The 16,745-nt window shown below is 41.0% G+C and overlaps 1 protein-coding gene across 1 annotated transcript; it reads left to right on the top strand.

The window, feature by feature from the left end:
- The first annotated feature begins 1,316 nt into the window (after positions 1 to 1,316).
- LOC110509390 (NEDD4-binding protein 2-like 1) lies at positions 1,317 to 15,917 on the top strand. Its single transcript, XM_036967879.1, has 5 exons — positions 1,317 to 1,552; positions 13,687 to 13,814; positions 15,049 to 15,137; positions 15,211 to 15,278; positions 15,467 to 15,917. Exons 1-5 carry the CDS (start codon positions 1,479 to 1,481, stop codon positions 15,609 to 15,611), a joined length of 504 nt encoding a protein of 167 aa, XP_036823774.1. The 5' UTR covers positions 1,317 to 1,478; the 3' UTR covers positions 15,612 to 15,917.
- Positions 15,918 to 16,745: the final 828 nt, after the last annotated feature.

Below are 16,745 nucleotides of genomic sequence, written 5' to 3'. Positions count from 1 at the left end.
CACATTTAAACGTGTCCCATGCAATAAAGGGATCTGCTGTATCTATGTTATGCAGGACAAAGTCAGTTATTAATTCTTCTTTCCTGGTTAAATACAAGTTGTCATCCAACAGGCTTTGATTACATTTCCCAAATTCTCGCACACGTGAAAATTCAATAAGAGTCATGTATGTGCCAATTGGCCTGTCAGTTGTACGGTGGGGAGAGTATTAATAGCATGGATGGTTGTGTCCTGTCATGCAGTGACAAGAGCAATAGTGTGCTGACTGAACCTGCTGTTGTGACATGGTGGGATGAATATCATTTCACATCACATCTAATTAAGGAAGAAAACACAGCTGGATTGTTGTGTTTGTTCTTCTGTCAGAATTTCCTGACCTTTAAAAGAAACGGCAGCTTCTTCTCCATCCTACCCTGATTGAGAATACTGTAATTTCCATAGTCATGCCACCTTTGTGTAGTAGTCTTGGTGGTTCCATACCTCTTCCATTTAAGAGTGATGGAGGCCACTGTGTTCTTGGGGACCTTCAATGCTGCAGATATTTATTGGTACCCTTCCTCAGATCTGTGCCTCGACGCAATCCTTCCTCTGAGCTCTACCGACAATTCCTTCGACCTCATGGCTTGGTTTTTGCTCTGACATGCACTGTCACCCGGTGTGTGTGCCTTTCCAAATCATGTCCAATAAATTTAATTTACCACAGGTGGACTTCAACCAAGTTGTAGAAACAGGATGCACCTGAGCTCACTTTCAGTTGTTTATTTTTACTACATCTGCAAAAAATAATAAGAATGTTTTTGCTTTGTCATTATGGGGTATTGTGTGTAGATTGATGAAGGAAAAAATGGTGTAATCGATTTTATAATAAGGCTGTAATGTAATAAAATGTGGAAAAGGACAAGAAGAAGTCTGAATTCTTTCTGAATGCACTGTAAACTCCCAGCCTACTCAGCCTGTCTTTTCTAACTTCCTGTTAGTTAGCCATGAGAGAAAAAGTAACACAAATATATAGGCCTGTAATGTGTTGTTTTCTTAACCAGGAGGCTTAAATGAATGTGTAAAGCTTTGAGTTTAGGCTGTCCTTATTTATTTGTTTTACATTTAGGCTACATATAGCCTAGCATGTTGTTCTTGAGGCATTTAAATTAATATGTTCCCAAATACAAATCAACCTTTGAAATACTGTTATTCCTTAACCTCGTACATCTAAAACTGTCAATCACCATCATCACCATCATCATCATCATCATCATGTAATGAATCGCTGGTACGTGACAGGAAAGTACCGTAGTTTCCTGCGGTTGGGTCCGTAGCAAAACTATTGGTTGATCAGTAGGCTATTCTAGAAGACGTTACCATACAGACAGACTAGACGTGGAGCTCTCGACCACTCAACGGTGTTAGAAACCATCAGAAAGGTGTAATAAATTAGTTTTAAGGATTATTATAAAGTAGTTGCAACGGTAAACGAACTGAAAATGGGGAGAAAGAGGACAAGGAAAATCATAATTCTCAGAGGACTCCCCGGATCAGGGAAGACAAGTCGGGCAAGGTAAACTTTTTTTTTAATATCGCACGAGGAGGATAAAAAAGTCGTTTTTCTTGATGATAATAAATACATTGCTAAAATAAACAATTCGATTTACCGTTATCAAAATAAATAGTTTTAAATATACAGTGTGAATTGTTCTCCATCCTATCCTTGATTAGCATATTCTTGTCGGATATGTCGGAAATGTAAAACTTGTACAGGAGTTTTCAGTTCATTTATAGCACAGACTACATTGATATAGCTTCTGTAAATTATTTTGAAATATAGGATAGGATAGGATGAACTGTCCCTGAGGGGAAAATTGTCTTAGACACCAGTATTGATGTAGCCTATTGATCATCTTAACATGTATTTGTAAAAAATAAAATAAAAATCTAACTACTCCTGAGGTGCTGACCTGTCGCACCCTCAACAACCACTGTGATTATTATTATTTGACCCTGCTTGTCATCTATGAACATTTGAACATTTTATCCATGTTCTGTTATAATCTCCACCCGGCACAGCCAGAAGAGGATTGGCCACCCCTCATAGCCTGGTTCCTCTCTAGGTTTCTTCCTAGGTTCTGGCCTTTCTAGGGAGTTTTTCCTAGCCACCGTGCTTCTACACCTGCATTGCTTTCTGTTTGGGGTTTTAGGCTGGGTTTCTGTACAGCACTTTGAGATATCAGCTGATGTAAGAAGGGCTTTAGAAATACATTTGATTTGATCTGATGATTAAAAAAACCTCTGTTTTCAAAGATGTCGACTACAATGCAATACTCCTTAGAATTTTAAGGAGAAAACAACTCCTTGGCCTACATTAGAACACCACCACAGAAGCTTCACGATTGGCATCTTCCCAATTAAGTAAGGTAGTTTTGTTGTTTGGCTACTTGAAGAGAACTATGGCCTATAACTTGCAGCCCACCTCTTCCAATTCATTGTGGAAAAGTGTTCATCGAATTCTACTATACATATACAGATGAAGAGCCGAAATGAGTATAACATCCTGCAATTAAACCCTAGGCTACTATAAAACCTTCTATTGTGGCATAGTGAGAATGCTTCATGCGCAATTGCGTTGTTTTTGTGTTATTGGTTAATTTCGATAGCATATTCCCATATCTGATTTTCAACTGTTGTCAAAGCCGAAATGAGTATGATATCTTGGCATTTAAAGTATAACACATTTTTTAAATGTCACATAGCCTACTATAAAATGTTTTTTTTTTTTAGGATACTCAAATTGCAAACTATTTAGGACTTAGGATTTAGGAGGTTTGAATATGGGTATTTTACAAATCCAGAGAAGAAATCACTTTTCTCCCGCTTAACCCGTTATTTTCCGACAAAAACATTACACGCCACAGGAAAAAACATAAAAGCACATAGATGTAGCCATGCTCTCTTGCGTAAATAAATTAAACAAGCTAGGCTAATCTTTTTTAGTATAAACTGTATTATTGTACTGTGTTGTATTATACTGTTTTATAAGGACTGGAATTATGCACCTCGTTCAAACTATGATAAAGCAGGGAGAGAACATGCGATTCTGTTGCAGCACATGCGGCCTATAGGCTAGCGAATATATATCTTTTGAAATAATATTTCCCCTGTTATTAGGCTACCTCCTCTTTCTCTCTATAGTGTTGCTTCCTTGCTTTCGACAGTTAAATTAAATAAGGTTTGTTGTCCTTATCCTGATCATTCTGATGACATGCTTGAATAATATAGGACTAGAATTGGATGCAGAAGGCTTTCACTTCTCTATAAATTAGACGCGCATTCACGAAGATTACATGGTTATGGGTCTAGGGAATGAATCATATATGTTTCAGATCATCCCTTTAAAACCCGTTGGGAATATACAACGACAAAAAAAAAACTACGAATTATATATATTTTTGACTGAAATAGGTCGTGCTAGTGTCAGAGGTCGAGTACAATTAAACATGTTTTATTTGGCTCTCTCCGTTGTGGCTTTACCAGTAAAAATAAAAACATAGCTACAAAGAGAGGACCATTAGGACAATTCAAGTTGCTTTAGCAACGGTAAATATACTTTAAATGAGTAGGCAACACTCAACACCCATCCATCCTCAACAGCTTCCTCCTGCAGTGTGTTCCGCTTGGCCACATTGCCACCACATTCAGCAGCGTCTTTATGCTGATGATTGCGTCCAAAAAAAACATTGGCTTATTGAGGGCTGTGAGATACAGATCGTTAAGCTCCCGCTGAAAAGTACCCGTTGCCAAAAAAAACCCGAGGGTGGATAGCACTTGGATGTAGATCTTATAACTTCTCAAAAATCCTGTAAAATTGGTTTTGGGAAAGAATATCTGATTAGCCAATCTGTACTTTCTGCAACAACAAAAAAACACCTATAAAAATGCGCGTTTCAAACAGCAAGATCAGCCACCTCTCATTCGATTTCCCATTATCTCAGTCTTCTATATTTCGCACGTGCCTTTAATTTAACAAATTACGGTGCTTTATATGGATTATTATCATAACAAATGGACTGTGATCAAATTATATGAAATAGCCTGTCAATATATGTCATATCATGATTTCACAATATAAGTGGAATGAAATCGAAAAATAACTATATGACTACTCTCACAATTTCACACATTTTCAACATATATTTTCCCCATTCTAATTTTGACAAACAGTTGCCTCATTCCACCATTTAACATTGCGTGTACGCATGGTCAAGGCTGTGCGTAAATTTACACACACTCTCAAGCAAACGTTCACATTGATAAATCTCACACTTGGCGTAGAAATGAAGAAGTGCGCATGGTTTACGCACATATTTGTCGCCTGGGTTTACAGACAGTTGGGCCTGTCATCATTCACTTTGAACTGGACTGTGTGTTTACAGGCAGTTGGGCCTGCCATCATTCACTATGAACTGGACTGTGTGTTTACAGGCAGTTGGGCCTGTCATCATTCACTTTGAACTGGACTGTGTTTTTACAGGCAGTTGGGCCTGTCATCATTCACTTTGAACTGGACTGTGTATGGTGACAATGATGTAGGCCGTGTGTTTACAGACAGTTGGGCCTGTCATCATTAGCTAATATGGTGACAATGATGTAGGCCGTGTGTTTACAGACAGTTGGGCCTGTCATCATTAGCTAATATGGTGACAATGATGTAGGCCGTGTGTTTACAGACAGTTGGGCCTGTCATCATTAGCTAATATGGTGACAATGATGTAGGCCGTGTGTTTACAGACAGTTGGGCCTGTCATCATTAGCTAATATGGTGACAATGATGTAGGCCGTGTCTTTACAGACAGTTGGGCCTGTCATCATTAGCTAATATGGTGACAATGATGTAGGCCGTGTGTTTACAGACAGTTGGGCCTGTCATCATTAGCTAATATGGTGACAATGATGTAGGCCGTGTGTTTACAGACAGTTGGGCCTGTCATCATTAGCTAATATGGTGACAATGATGTAGGCCGTGTGTTTACAGGCAGTTGGGCCTGCCATCATTAGCTAATATGGTGACAATGATGTAGGCCGTGTGTTTACAGACAGTTGGGCCTGTCATCATTAGCTAATATGGTGACAATGATGTAGGCCGTGTGTTTACAGACAGTTGGGCCTGTCATCATTAGCTAATATGGTGACAATGATGTAGGCCGTGTGTTTACAGACAGTTGGGCCTGTCATCATTAGCTAATATGGTGACAATGATGTAGGCCGTGTGTTTACAGACAGTTGGGCCTGCCATCATTAGCTAATATGGTGACAATGATGTAGGCCGTTTGTTTACAGACAGTTGGGCCTGCCATCATTAGCTAATATGGTGACAATGATGTAGGCCGTGTGTTTACAGACAGTTGGGCCTGTCATCATTAGCTAATATGGTAACAATGATGTAGGCCGTGTGTTTACAGACAGTTGGGCCTGTCATCATTAGCTAATATGGTAACAATGATGTAGGCCGTGTGTTTACAGACAGTTGGGCCTGCCATCATTAGCTAATATGGTAACAATGATGTAGGCCGTGTGTTTACAGGCAGTTGGGCCTGCCATCATTAGCTAATATGGTAACAATGATGTAGGCCGTGTGTTTACAGGCAGTTGGGCCTGTCATCATTAGCTAATATGGTAACAATGATGTAGGCCGTGTGTTTACAGACAGTTGGGCCTGCCATCATTAGCTAATATGGTAACAATGATGTAGGCCGTGTGTTTACAGGCAGTTGGGCCTGCCATCATTAGCTAATATGGTAACAATGATGTAGGCCGTGTGTTTACAGGCAGTTGGGCCTGCCATCATTAGCTAATATGGTAACAATGATGTAGGCCGTGTGTTTACAGGCAGTTGGGCCTGCCATCATTAGCTAATATGGTAACAATGATGTAGGCCGTGTGTTTACAGGCAGTTGGGCCTGCCATCATTAGCTAATATGGTAACAATGATGTAGGCCGTGTGTTTACAGACAGTTGGGCCTGTCATCATTAGCTAATATGGTAACAATGATGTAGGCCGTGTGTTTACAGACAGTTGGGCCTGTCATCATTAGCTAATATGGTGACAATGATGTAGGCCGTGTGTTTACAGACAGTTGGGCCTGTCATCATTAGCTAATATGGTGACAATGATGTAGGCCGTGTGTTTACAGACAGTTGGGCCTGTCATCATTAGCTAATATGGTGACAATGATGTAGGCCGTGTGTTTACAGGCAGTTGGGCCTGCCATCATTAGCTAATATGGTGACAATGATGTAGGCCGTGTGTTTACAGACAGTTGGGCCTGTCATCATTAGCTAATATGGTGACAATGATGTAGGCCGTGTGTTTACAGACAGTTGGGCCTGTCATCATTAGCTAATATGGTGACAATGATGTAGGCCGTGTGTTTACAGACAGTTGGGCCTGTCATCATTAGCTAATATGGTGACAATGATGTAGGCCGTGTGTTTACAGACAGTTGGGCCTGCCATCATTAGCTAATATGGTGACAATGATGTAGGCCGTGTGTTTACAGACAGTTGGGCCTGTCATCATTAGCTAATATGGTAACAATGATGTAGGCCGTGTGTTTACAGACAGTTGGGCCTGCCATCATTAGCTAATATGGTAACAATGATGTAGGCCGTGTGTTTACAGGCAGTTGGGCCTGCCATCATTAGCTAATATGGTGACAATGATGTAGGCCGTGTGTTTACAGACAGTTGGGCCTGTCATCATTAGCTAATATGGTAACAATGATGTAGGCTGTGTGTTTACAGACAGTTGGGCCTGTCATCATTAGCTAATATGGTAACAATGATGTAGGCCGTGTGTTTACAGACAGTTGGGCCTGTCATCATTAGCTAATATGGTAACAATGATGTAGGCCGTGTGTTTACAGACAGTTGGGCCTGCCATCATTAGCTAATATGGTAACAATGATGTAGGCCGTGTGTTTACAGGCAGTTGGGCCTGCCATCATTAGCTAATATGGTAACAATGATGTAGGCCGTGTGTTTACAGGCAGTTGGGCCTGTCATCATTAGCTAATATGGTAACAATGATGTAGGCCGTGTGTTTACAGACAGTTGGGCCTGCCATCATTAGCTAATATGGTAACAATGATGTAGGCCGTGTGTTTACAGGCAGTTGGGCCTGCCATCATTAGCTAATATGGTAACAATGATGTAGGCCGTGTGTTTACAGGCAGTTGGGCCTGCCATCATTAGCTAATATGGTAACAATGATGTAGGCCGTGTGTTTACAGGCAGTTGGGCCTGCCATCATTAGCTAATATGGTAACAATGATGTAGGCCGTGTGTTTACAGGCAGTTGGGCCTGCCATCATTAGCTAATATGGTAACAATGATGTAGGCCGTGTGTTTACAGACAGTTGGGCCTGTCATCATTAGCTAATATGGTAACAATGATGTAGGCCGTGTGTTTACAGACAGTTGGGCCTGTCATCATTAGCTAATATGGTGACAATGATGTAGGCCGTGTGTTTACAGACAGTTGGGCCTGTCATCATTAGCTAATATGGTGACAATGATGTAGGCCGTGTGTTTACAGACAGTTGGGCCTGTCATCATTAGCTAATATGGTGACAATGATGTAGGCCGTGTGTTTACAGGCAGTTGGGCCTGCCATCATTAGCTAATATGGTGACAATGATGTAGGCCGTGTGTTTACAGACAGTTGGGCCTGTCATCATTAGCTAATATGGTGACAATGATGTAGGCCGTGTGTTTACAGACAGTTGGGCCTGTCATCATTAGCTAATATGGTGACAATGATGTAGGCCGTGTGTTTACAGACAGTTGGGCCTGTCATCATTAGCTAATATGGTGACAATGATGTAGGCCGTGTGTTTACAGACAGTTGGGCCTGCCATCATTAGCTAATATGGTGACAATGATGTAGGCCGTGTGTTTACAGACAGTTGGGCCTGCCATCATTAGCTAATATGGTGACAATGATGTAGGCCGTGTGTTTACAGACAGTTGGGCCTGTCATCATTAGCTAATATGGTGACAATGATGTAGGCCGTGTGTTTACAGACAGTTGGGCCTGTCATCATTAGCTAATATGGTAACAATGATGTAGGCCGTGTGTTTACAGACAGTTGGGCCTGCCATCATTAGCTAATATGGTAACAATGATGTAGGCCGTGTGTTTACAGGCAGTTGGGCCTGCCATCATTAGCTAATATGGTAACAATGATGTAGGCCGTGTGTTTACAGGCAGTTGGGCCTGTCATCATTAGCTAATATGGTAACAATGATGTAGGCCGTGTGTTTACAGACAGTTGGGCCTGCCATCATTAGCTAATATGGTAACAATGATGTAGGCCGTGTGTTTACAGGCAGTTGGGCCTGCCATCATTAGCTAATATGGTAACAATGATGTAGGCCGTGTGTTTACAGGCAGTTGGGCCTGCCATCATTAGCTAATATGGTAACAATGATGTAGGCCGTGTGTTTACAGGCAGTTGGGCCTGCCATCATTAGCTAATATGGTAACAATGATGTAGGCCGTGTGTTTACAGGCAGTTGGGCCTGCCATCATTAGCTAATATGGTAACAATGATGTAGGCCGTGTGTTTACAGACAGTTGGGCCTGTCATCATTAGCTAATATGGTAACAATGATGTAGGCCGTGTGTTTACAGACAGTTGGGCCTGTCATCATTAGCTAATATGGTGACAATGATGTAGGCCGTGTGTTTACAGACAGTTGGGCCTGTCATCATTAGCTAATATGGTGACAATGATGTAGGCCGTGTGTTTACAGACAGTTGGGCCTGTCATCATTAGCTAATATGGTGACAATGATGTAGGCCGTGTGTTTACAGGCAGTTGGGCCTGCCATCATTAGCTAATATGGTGACAATGATGTAGGCCGTGTGTTTACAGACAGTTGGGCCTGTCATCATTAGCTAATATGGTGACAATGATGTAGGCCGTGTGTTTACAGACAGTTGGGCCTGTCATCATTAGCTAATATGGTGACAATGATGTAGGCCGTGTGTTTACAGACAGTTGGGCCTGTCATCATTAGCTAATATGGTGACAATGATGTAGGCCGTGTGTTTACAGACAGTTGGGCCTGCCATCATTAGCTAATATGGTGACAATGATGTAGGCCGTGTGTTTACAGACAGTTGGGCCTGCCATCATTAGCTAATATGGTGACAATGATGTAGGCCGTGTGTTTACAGACAGTTGGGCCTGTCATCATTAGCTAATATGGTGACAATGATGTAGGCCGTGTGTTTACAGACAGTTGGGCCTGTCATCATTAGCTAATATGGTAACAATGATGTAGGCCGTGTGTTTACAGACAGTTGGGCCTGCCATCATTAGCTAATATGGTAACAATGATGTAGGCCGTGTGTTTACAGGCAGTTGGGCCTGCCATCATTAGCTAATATGGTAACAATGATGTAGGCCGTGTGTTTACAGGCAGTTGGGCCTGTCATCATTAGCTAATATGGTAACAATGATGTAGGCCGTGTGTTTACAGACAGTTGGGCCTGCCATCATTAGCTAATATGGTAACAATGATGTAGGCCGTGTGTTTACAGGCAGTTGGGCCTGCCATCATTAGCTAATATGGTAACAATGATGTAGGCCGTGTGTTTACAGGCAGTTGGGCCTGCCATCATTAGCTAATATGGTAACAATGATGTAGGCCGTGTGTTTACAGGCAGTTGGGCCTGCCATCATTAGCTAATATGGTGACAATGATGTAGGCCGTGTGTTTACAGGCAGTTGGGCCTGCCATCATTAGCTAATATGGTGACAATGATGTAGGCCGTGTGTTTACAGACAGTTGGGCCTGCCATCATTAGCTAATATGGTGACAATGATGTAGGCCGTGTGTTTACAGACAGTTGGGCCTGCCATCATTAGCTAATATGGTGACAATGATGTAGGCCGTGTGTTTACAGACAGTTGGGCCTGCCATCATTAGCTAATATGGTGACAATGATGTAGGCTGTGTGCAGTGGTTATGATATGGTTTAGCTTTTTATTGATTTTTTCTCACTTGGTCACATGCAGCTGATGGGTTGTGCATTGAAGTCCACCAATGAAGGGAAAAGCAGAGAGGAGGAGAGCGCCTAAGGTACGAGAAGAAATGCAACGTGGCTGCTATGAAAGGGAACTCAAAATGTTCTCTCCACCTGTGTGCACCCATGCTGTAGACTTTGATTGATAGGTGGCTATAGGGAAATTTAGAGTATCGTGTGGTAGCCTAAACCTATCGCTGTTACATTGAGCTTGGGGAATGGAATATGAATGACAGTCATCCAATATGCTGTAATAGAAATAAGGCCGTGCTCATGAAAAACAAAAACGTCCTCCCTCGTCATAAACATCGCCGACCGCCACTGCCTCACTCTGACCATTCTACTCGCCCTAGCAGAGCTGGTTAGGCTGTTTACATGTTATCTAGAGCGTCCGCCTGAAGGGAGGAGCTGATCATCAGAGAGAAGTACATGGGAGGGGCTTGAAGCCATCTTATGCACTTGTCTGATAATGTTTGGTTAAAAACACTGTCTGCAGAGAGGGATGCTTGCCTCTCACAGTCACCCATAACCTTCAAAACATTTTTGTCATTTAGCAGACGCTCTTATCCAGAGGAGCAATTACAGGAGCAATTAGTGTTAAGGGCCTTGCTCAAGGGAACATCGACTGATTTTTCACCTTGTCTTTTCAGGGTCCCATGGCCGTTTGTGTCATTTTATTTATTACTCTTTTTAACTGAGCCTTATGGTTGTTTTTACAATTCTGATCTTATGGTCTTTTGACCAATTACATCACATCTTTGGCCAATAATAGGGCAAAAGCTCAGAATTGGGCTGCACAGGATACCTATATAATCTAGGGTTGAATGGTGTTTCCGGGGATAAGTAACGGAGAGAAACCAGTAAATTATAATACATTATTATCATGAACAGCATGGCATGAAATGGAACTGTTAAATGATATGGAATGTTTAAATGTGGTCTGCATGATGAATCATCAACGCTCAAGGTGGCGACAGACAGCCAATCTCAGTGTGGAGCGCAGACTTCACAGATCTAGCATCTCATCATGGTATATATATAATTTTTATTTTTAATTTTAATTTGATTTATCCTTTATTTAACTAGGCAAGTCAATTAAGAACAAATTCTTATTTTCAATGACGGCCTACCCTGGCCAAACCTGGACGACGCTGGGCCAATTGTGCGCCGCCCTATGGGACTCCCAATCACGGTCTGATGTGATACAACCTGGATATCAGACTGTATACCACGAGCCCTGAATGCTGAGTGGCTGACAGCCGTGGTATATCAGACCATATACCACAGGTGTGACAAAACAAGTATTTTTACTGCTCTAATTAAGTTGGTAACCAGTTTATAATAGCAATAAGGCACCTTGGAGGTTTGTGGTATATGGCCAATATGCCGTGGCAAAGGGCTGTATCCAGGCACACTGTGTTGCGTCTTGACTAAGAACAGCCCTTAGCCGTGGTATATTGGCCATATACCACACTCCCTAGTGCTTAAATACAGTATAATACAATACGGCTTAGGCCGTAGCCTACTGGAGCTAGTTTCATTTATTTACCCAAGAGAGCATGTAGCTAGCTAGCTACATCTATGGGCTTTTATGTTTTTCTGTCAAGCATAATGTGCAGTAGCCCATATCATGTATGTAGCCTATTGGCTAATGTATTTAATGTAGGGCTCATTATATGTATGTAATGTAGGGCTCATAAAATGTCTTTAATGGAGGGCTCATATATGTATTTAATGTAGGGCTCATAAGATGTCTTTAATGTAGGGCTCATTATATGTATTTAATGGAGGGCTCATATATGTATTTAATGTAGGGCTCATAAGATGTCTTTAATGTAGGGCTCATTATATGTATTTAATGGAGGGCTCATTATATGTATTTAATGGAGGGCTCATTATATGTATTTAATGGAGGGCTCATTATATGTATTTAATGGAGGGCTCATTATATGTATTTCATGTAGGGCTCATTATATGTATTTAATGGAGGGCTCATTATATGTATTTAATGGAGGGCTCATTATATGTATTTAATGGAGGGCTCATTATATGTATTTAATGTAGGGCTCATTATATGTATTTAATGGAGGGCTCATTATATGTATTTAATGTAGGGCTCATAAGATGTCTTTAATGTAGGACTCATTATATGTATTTAATGGAGGGCTCATTATATGTATTTAATGTAGGGCTCATTATATGTATTTCATGTAGGACTCATTATATGTATTTAATGGAGGGCTCATTATATGTATTTAATGTAGGGCTCATAATATGTATTTAATGGAGGGCTCATTATATGTATTTCATGTAGGACTCATTATATGTATTTAATGGAGGGCTCATATATGTATTTAATGTAGGGCTCATAATATGTATTTAATGGAGGGCTCATTATATGTATTTAATGGAGGGCTCATTATATGTATTTAATGGAGGGCTCATTATATGTATTTAATGGAGGGCTCATTATATGTATTTAATGGAGGGCTCATGATATGTCTTTAATGTAGGGCTCATTGTATGTCTTTAATGTAGGGCTCATCAGAGTCAGGTAGCATCAGGTCTGAATTTTCAGACAAATCTCTAAACAAATCCAGACATATACAGTCGGCTGATTTATACGCTTTATAATGCTTTTGAATGACCCTTCCAGTTTTTGCGGGAAATCCGGGTTACCGTGAGAAAAGTGATTTATTCTCGGTATGGAACATTTGTAAAATACCCGGGAACATATTCAACCCTAATTACAATCCATATAGACATTCAAACTGTTAAGAGCAAAAACAAAACCTTTCTATTGGCCTTTCTAGTCACTAGACTCTTCCATCCTTGTGTTGTGGAAGTGTTATGGCTATACTTCAGAAGAGGTGTTGTAGTTAAGTTAACAACAGAAGAGTAGGTTTAGACTCAGTTCTCCTGACCCTCTAGCTCAGTGTTTCCCAAACTCGGTCCTCGGGACCCCGATGGGTCCACGTTTCTGTTTTCCCCCCCCATCACTACACAGCTGATTAAAATGATCAAAGTAAGTTAACAACAGAAGAGTAGGTTTAGACTCAGTTCTCCTGACTCTCTAGCTCAGTGTTTCCCAAACTCGGTCCTCGGGACCCCGATGGGTCCACGTTTCTGTTCCCCCCCCCCATCACTACACAGCTGATTCAAATGATCAAAGCTTGATGATTAGTTGATTATTTAAATCAATCTAAAAAAACAAAACGTCCACCCAGAGTTTGGAAACGTCGCTGTAGACAAAGCTGGGTCTTATCAACCCTGTGCCCCTGGAAGAGAAGGGTAGCTATAGTAGGGATACTGCAACCCCCCGCCCCCCCCACCCCGAACCAGGGTACTATAAGGGAACTAGAGTGTGATGTCAGACCCCTAGTGGTGTCCTGAGTAGTATCATCTCACAGGTATAGTCACCACACACACACACACACACACACACACACACACACACACACACACACACACACACACACACACACACACACACACACACACACACACACACACACACACACACACACACACACACACTTCTCTATACAAGCTGTGTATGTGTTCTGTCTGAGTAGATGTTGAGTGTGAGTGTGTGTTTTCTACAGTAATATCTTGGAGATGTATGGTTCTGGAGAAGCCTTCAGCACAGACGACTACTTCAGGGTGGACGGGAAGATGGTTGGGTTCCGCGATACATCCCTGAACAAAGCTCATGTATGGAACCGCAAAAGAGGTAGGTATAGGATTGACTGGTTAATATGTTTATCGATTCATTTATTAATTCATTTATTGATCTATTAATTTATTGTATTAGATTTCCAAAACACTATATCTACCAATTTCTCACATTTGTGTTTATTTTTAAATCAGAAATTTATGCTCATGGGCATTCTGTGTCAAATATTGCTGTCCTCAGATTTTTTTATTCATAGATGTTAGATGTGTATGACAATTGGTTTGGTTCCAAACACTATGTATCCATTGTCTAGTTGGAATTTAATGTTTGTTTGCTGTATATTTAACATACACGCTTAGAAAAAAGGCTTCCAAAAGTTTTTTTTAGGGTTCTACGAAGAACTGTTTTGATCAGAAGGACACATTTTGGAAGACAAGGGTTCTTAGTAAGGCAAAGGGTTCTACCTAGAACCTTTAATATCATAAGAACTGTTTTTGAAAGAAAGGGTTCTTTGATGATTCTTTGGAAGGCAAGAAGGGTTCTACATAGAACCATATGAAATATTTCCCAGCATGCTCTATTGAAGGGAGATTTTCACAATTGTTTGTTTAACTGTAATAGCTGTGTTTTTTCATGTACATTGATTGGTTGATTAATTTTATGCTACACGGAAATATAAATAACATACAGTTTCATAGAGGGTTCTATGTAGAACCATATACTGTACAGGGGGTTCTTTGAAGAACCCTACATAGAGAGTTCTAGATAGAACCCTCTGCAAAGGGTTCTACTCTCTATGGGGAAAAATCAAAGAACCCTGTATGGTTCTAGTTAGCACCTTGAGTGTATAAATTCAACTCATCATAAATCTAGCCTCATTCTATAGTGATTGTTTGTCTCTGAAATGACGCCATCTGGCGGTAGGTTTCAAACTAATACATGTCTGTAATTTAAAAACAAACTTTTATTTAACCTTTCTTTAACTAGACAAGTGTTTTAACAACCCCATGCCTCGAGGGGAAAAACACGTCAATCTCTTTCATAAGTTATTAATACAAAAAAATCTAATTTTACTATCATTTTTGAAAATGGATATATAGTGTTTTGGAATGAAACTCTTCATGTTTTATAAATGGTATGATTGAACAATTGTTTGGTTGATTGATTAATTAGTGAATTTGACCATTAATTGTGTGATGGATTAATTGATTGGTTGATTGAATAATTAGTGGATTTAATCATTAATTGTGTGATGGGATGAATGTTTATGTGTATGAGTTGCTCCTTGCAGTTCTTCAAGCCATCAAAAATAAAGTCCATCCGATCGTAATTGACAACACCAATCTGCAGAAATGGGAGATGTGGCCTTATGTCAGAATGGTAAGGACTACTTTTGCCTGTGTGTGTGTGTGTGGACATGTTGTTATGACAATACTGTGTTTGTCTCTTTCAGGCGTTTCGCAGAGGCTACTGGATCGAGTTTCAGGACCTCCCTGTCCTTCCATTAGAGATTCTCAACAGGTATTGATGAGAAGAGAAGAGAAACCAAAGCACAATTGTGCTTGTATCATCTGTCACCTACTGTTAACACACACACACACACACACACACACACACACACACACACACACACACACACACACACACACACACACATACACACACACACACATGCATAGTGGTTGACGCGTTGTATGCCTCCCTCTCAGATGGTGTCCTAAGATCCCCATGGAGGTGTTAGAGAGGATGAACGAAGGTTATGAGCCCGTGAAGAAGATATGGGATGTCATCTATGACTATGAGTCCAAAGTCAAGTGGATGCCCAGCTCAGAGAGACTGCAGAACCACTGGTGATCAGGAGACCAATACAATGCTTTTGTGTTGTGTGTGTGTGCGTGCGTGTGTGTGTGTGTATTTGTGAATTGGTTGGTGCTTCTATTCTTATGGGGACCTAAAAATCCCTGAATGTCCCCACAAGGATAGTAACACAAGGAAAATGACATTTCCCACACCCCCATGAGGACAATGGCTATGTTAAGCATAGAGGTTAGGTTAATGGTTAGAATTAGGGTAAGGGTAAGGGGTTAGTGGTTAGGCTTAAGGCTAGGGTTAGGTTTAGGGTAAGGGGTTAGTGGTTAGGCTTAAGGCTAGGGTTAGGTTTAGGGTTTGGTATGGGTTAAGGTTAGGGTTAAGGGAAATGTTAGGTTTAGGGTAAGGGGTTAGTGGTTAGGCTTAGAGTTAGGTTTAGGGTTTGGTATGGGTTAAGGTTAAGGATAGGGTTAAGGGAAATGTTAGGTTTAGGGTAAGGGGTTAATGGTTAGTGGTTAGGCTTAAGGCTAGGGTTAGGTTTAGGGTTTGGTATGGGATAAGGTTAAGGTTAGGGTTAAGGGAAATGTTAGGTTTAGGGAAAGGGGTTAGGGAAAATAGGATTTTGATTGGAAATGAATTCTTAGGTCCCCACGAGGATAGAAGAACTTAACATGTGTGTGTTTGTTACTATCCTTGTGGAGACTGCAAATCCCCCAAGTCCCCACAAGGATAGTAAAACAAGGAAATTCTCCCACATGGGGACATTTCCCCACGTGCCCATAAGGACATTGGCTATTTTAGGGTTAGGTTTAGGGTGAGGGTTAGAATTAGGGTTAGAAAAAGGGTTAGGAGGTAGGTTTAGGGTTAGGGATGTGTGTGTGTCTGTGTGTGTCTGTGTGTCTGTGTGTGTGTGTGTGTGCCTGTGTGTGGTGACTATATGTGAGATGATACTACTCAGGAGACCACGAGGGGTCTGACATCACACCCTAGTTCCCTTATAGTAGTTCCCTGGTACTTAGGTAATGTCACCTAAATGGTGCTGTTTGAATTGTCACCGAGGTGTTTCTCCAGGTCGGATAGAATATATTCCTCATGTCAGAACATGAAGGACCCTGAGATGGGACGTTTCTTTCAAATTTTCACATGAAGCTTTTGCCGGTTTCCTCGAACATGGGAACA

This window comes from Oncorhynchus mykiss, chromosome Y (genome assembly GCF_013265735.2).
Source record: "Oncorhynchus mykiss isolate Arlee chromosome Y, USDA_OmykA_1.1, whole genome shotgun sequence".
NCBI classification, from domain to species: domain Eukaryota; kingdom Metazoa; phylum Chordata; class Actinopteri; order Salmoniformes; family Salmonidae; genus Oncorhynchus; species Oncorhynchus mykiss.
This window is presented reverse-complemented; position numbering and strand designations above follow the sequence as displayed.

Bases quoted from the DNA above. Each gene is read 5' to 3' on its own strand.
- LOC110509390 (XM_036967879.1), top strand. From the start codon at position 1,479: ATGGGGAGAAAGAGGACAAGGAAAATCATAATTCTCAGAGGACTCCCC. The intron at 13,815-15,048 runs GTAGGTATAGGA...TGCTCCTTGCAG, and splicing joins TGTATGGAACCGCAAAAGAG to TTCTTCAAGCCATCAAAAAT. The intron at 15,138-15,210 runs GTAAGGACTACT...TGTCTCTTTCAG, and splicing joins TGTGGCCTTATGTCAGAATG to GCGTTTCGCAGAGGCTACTG.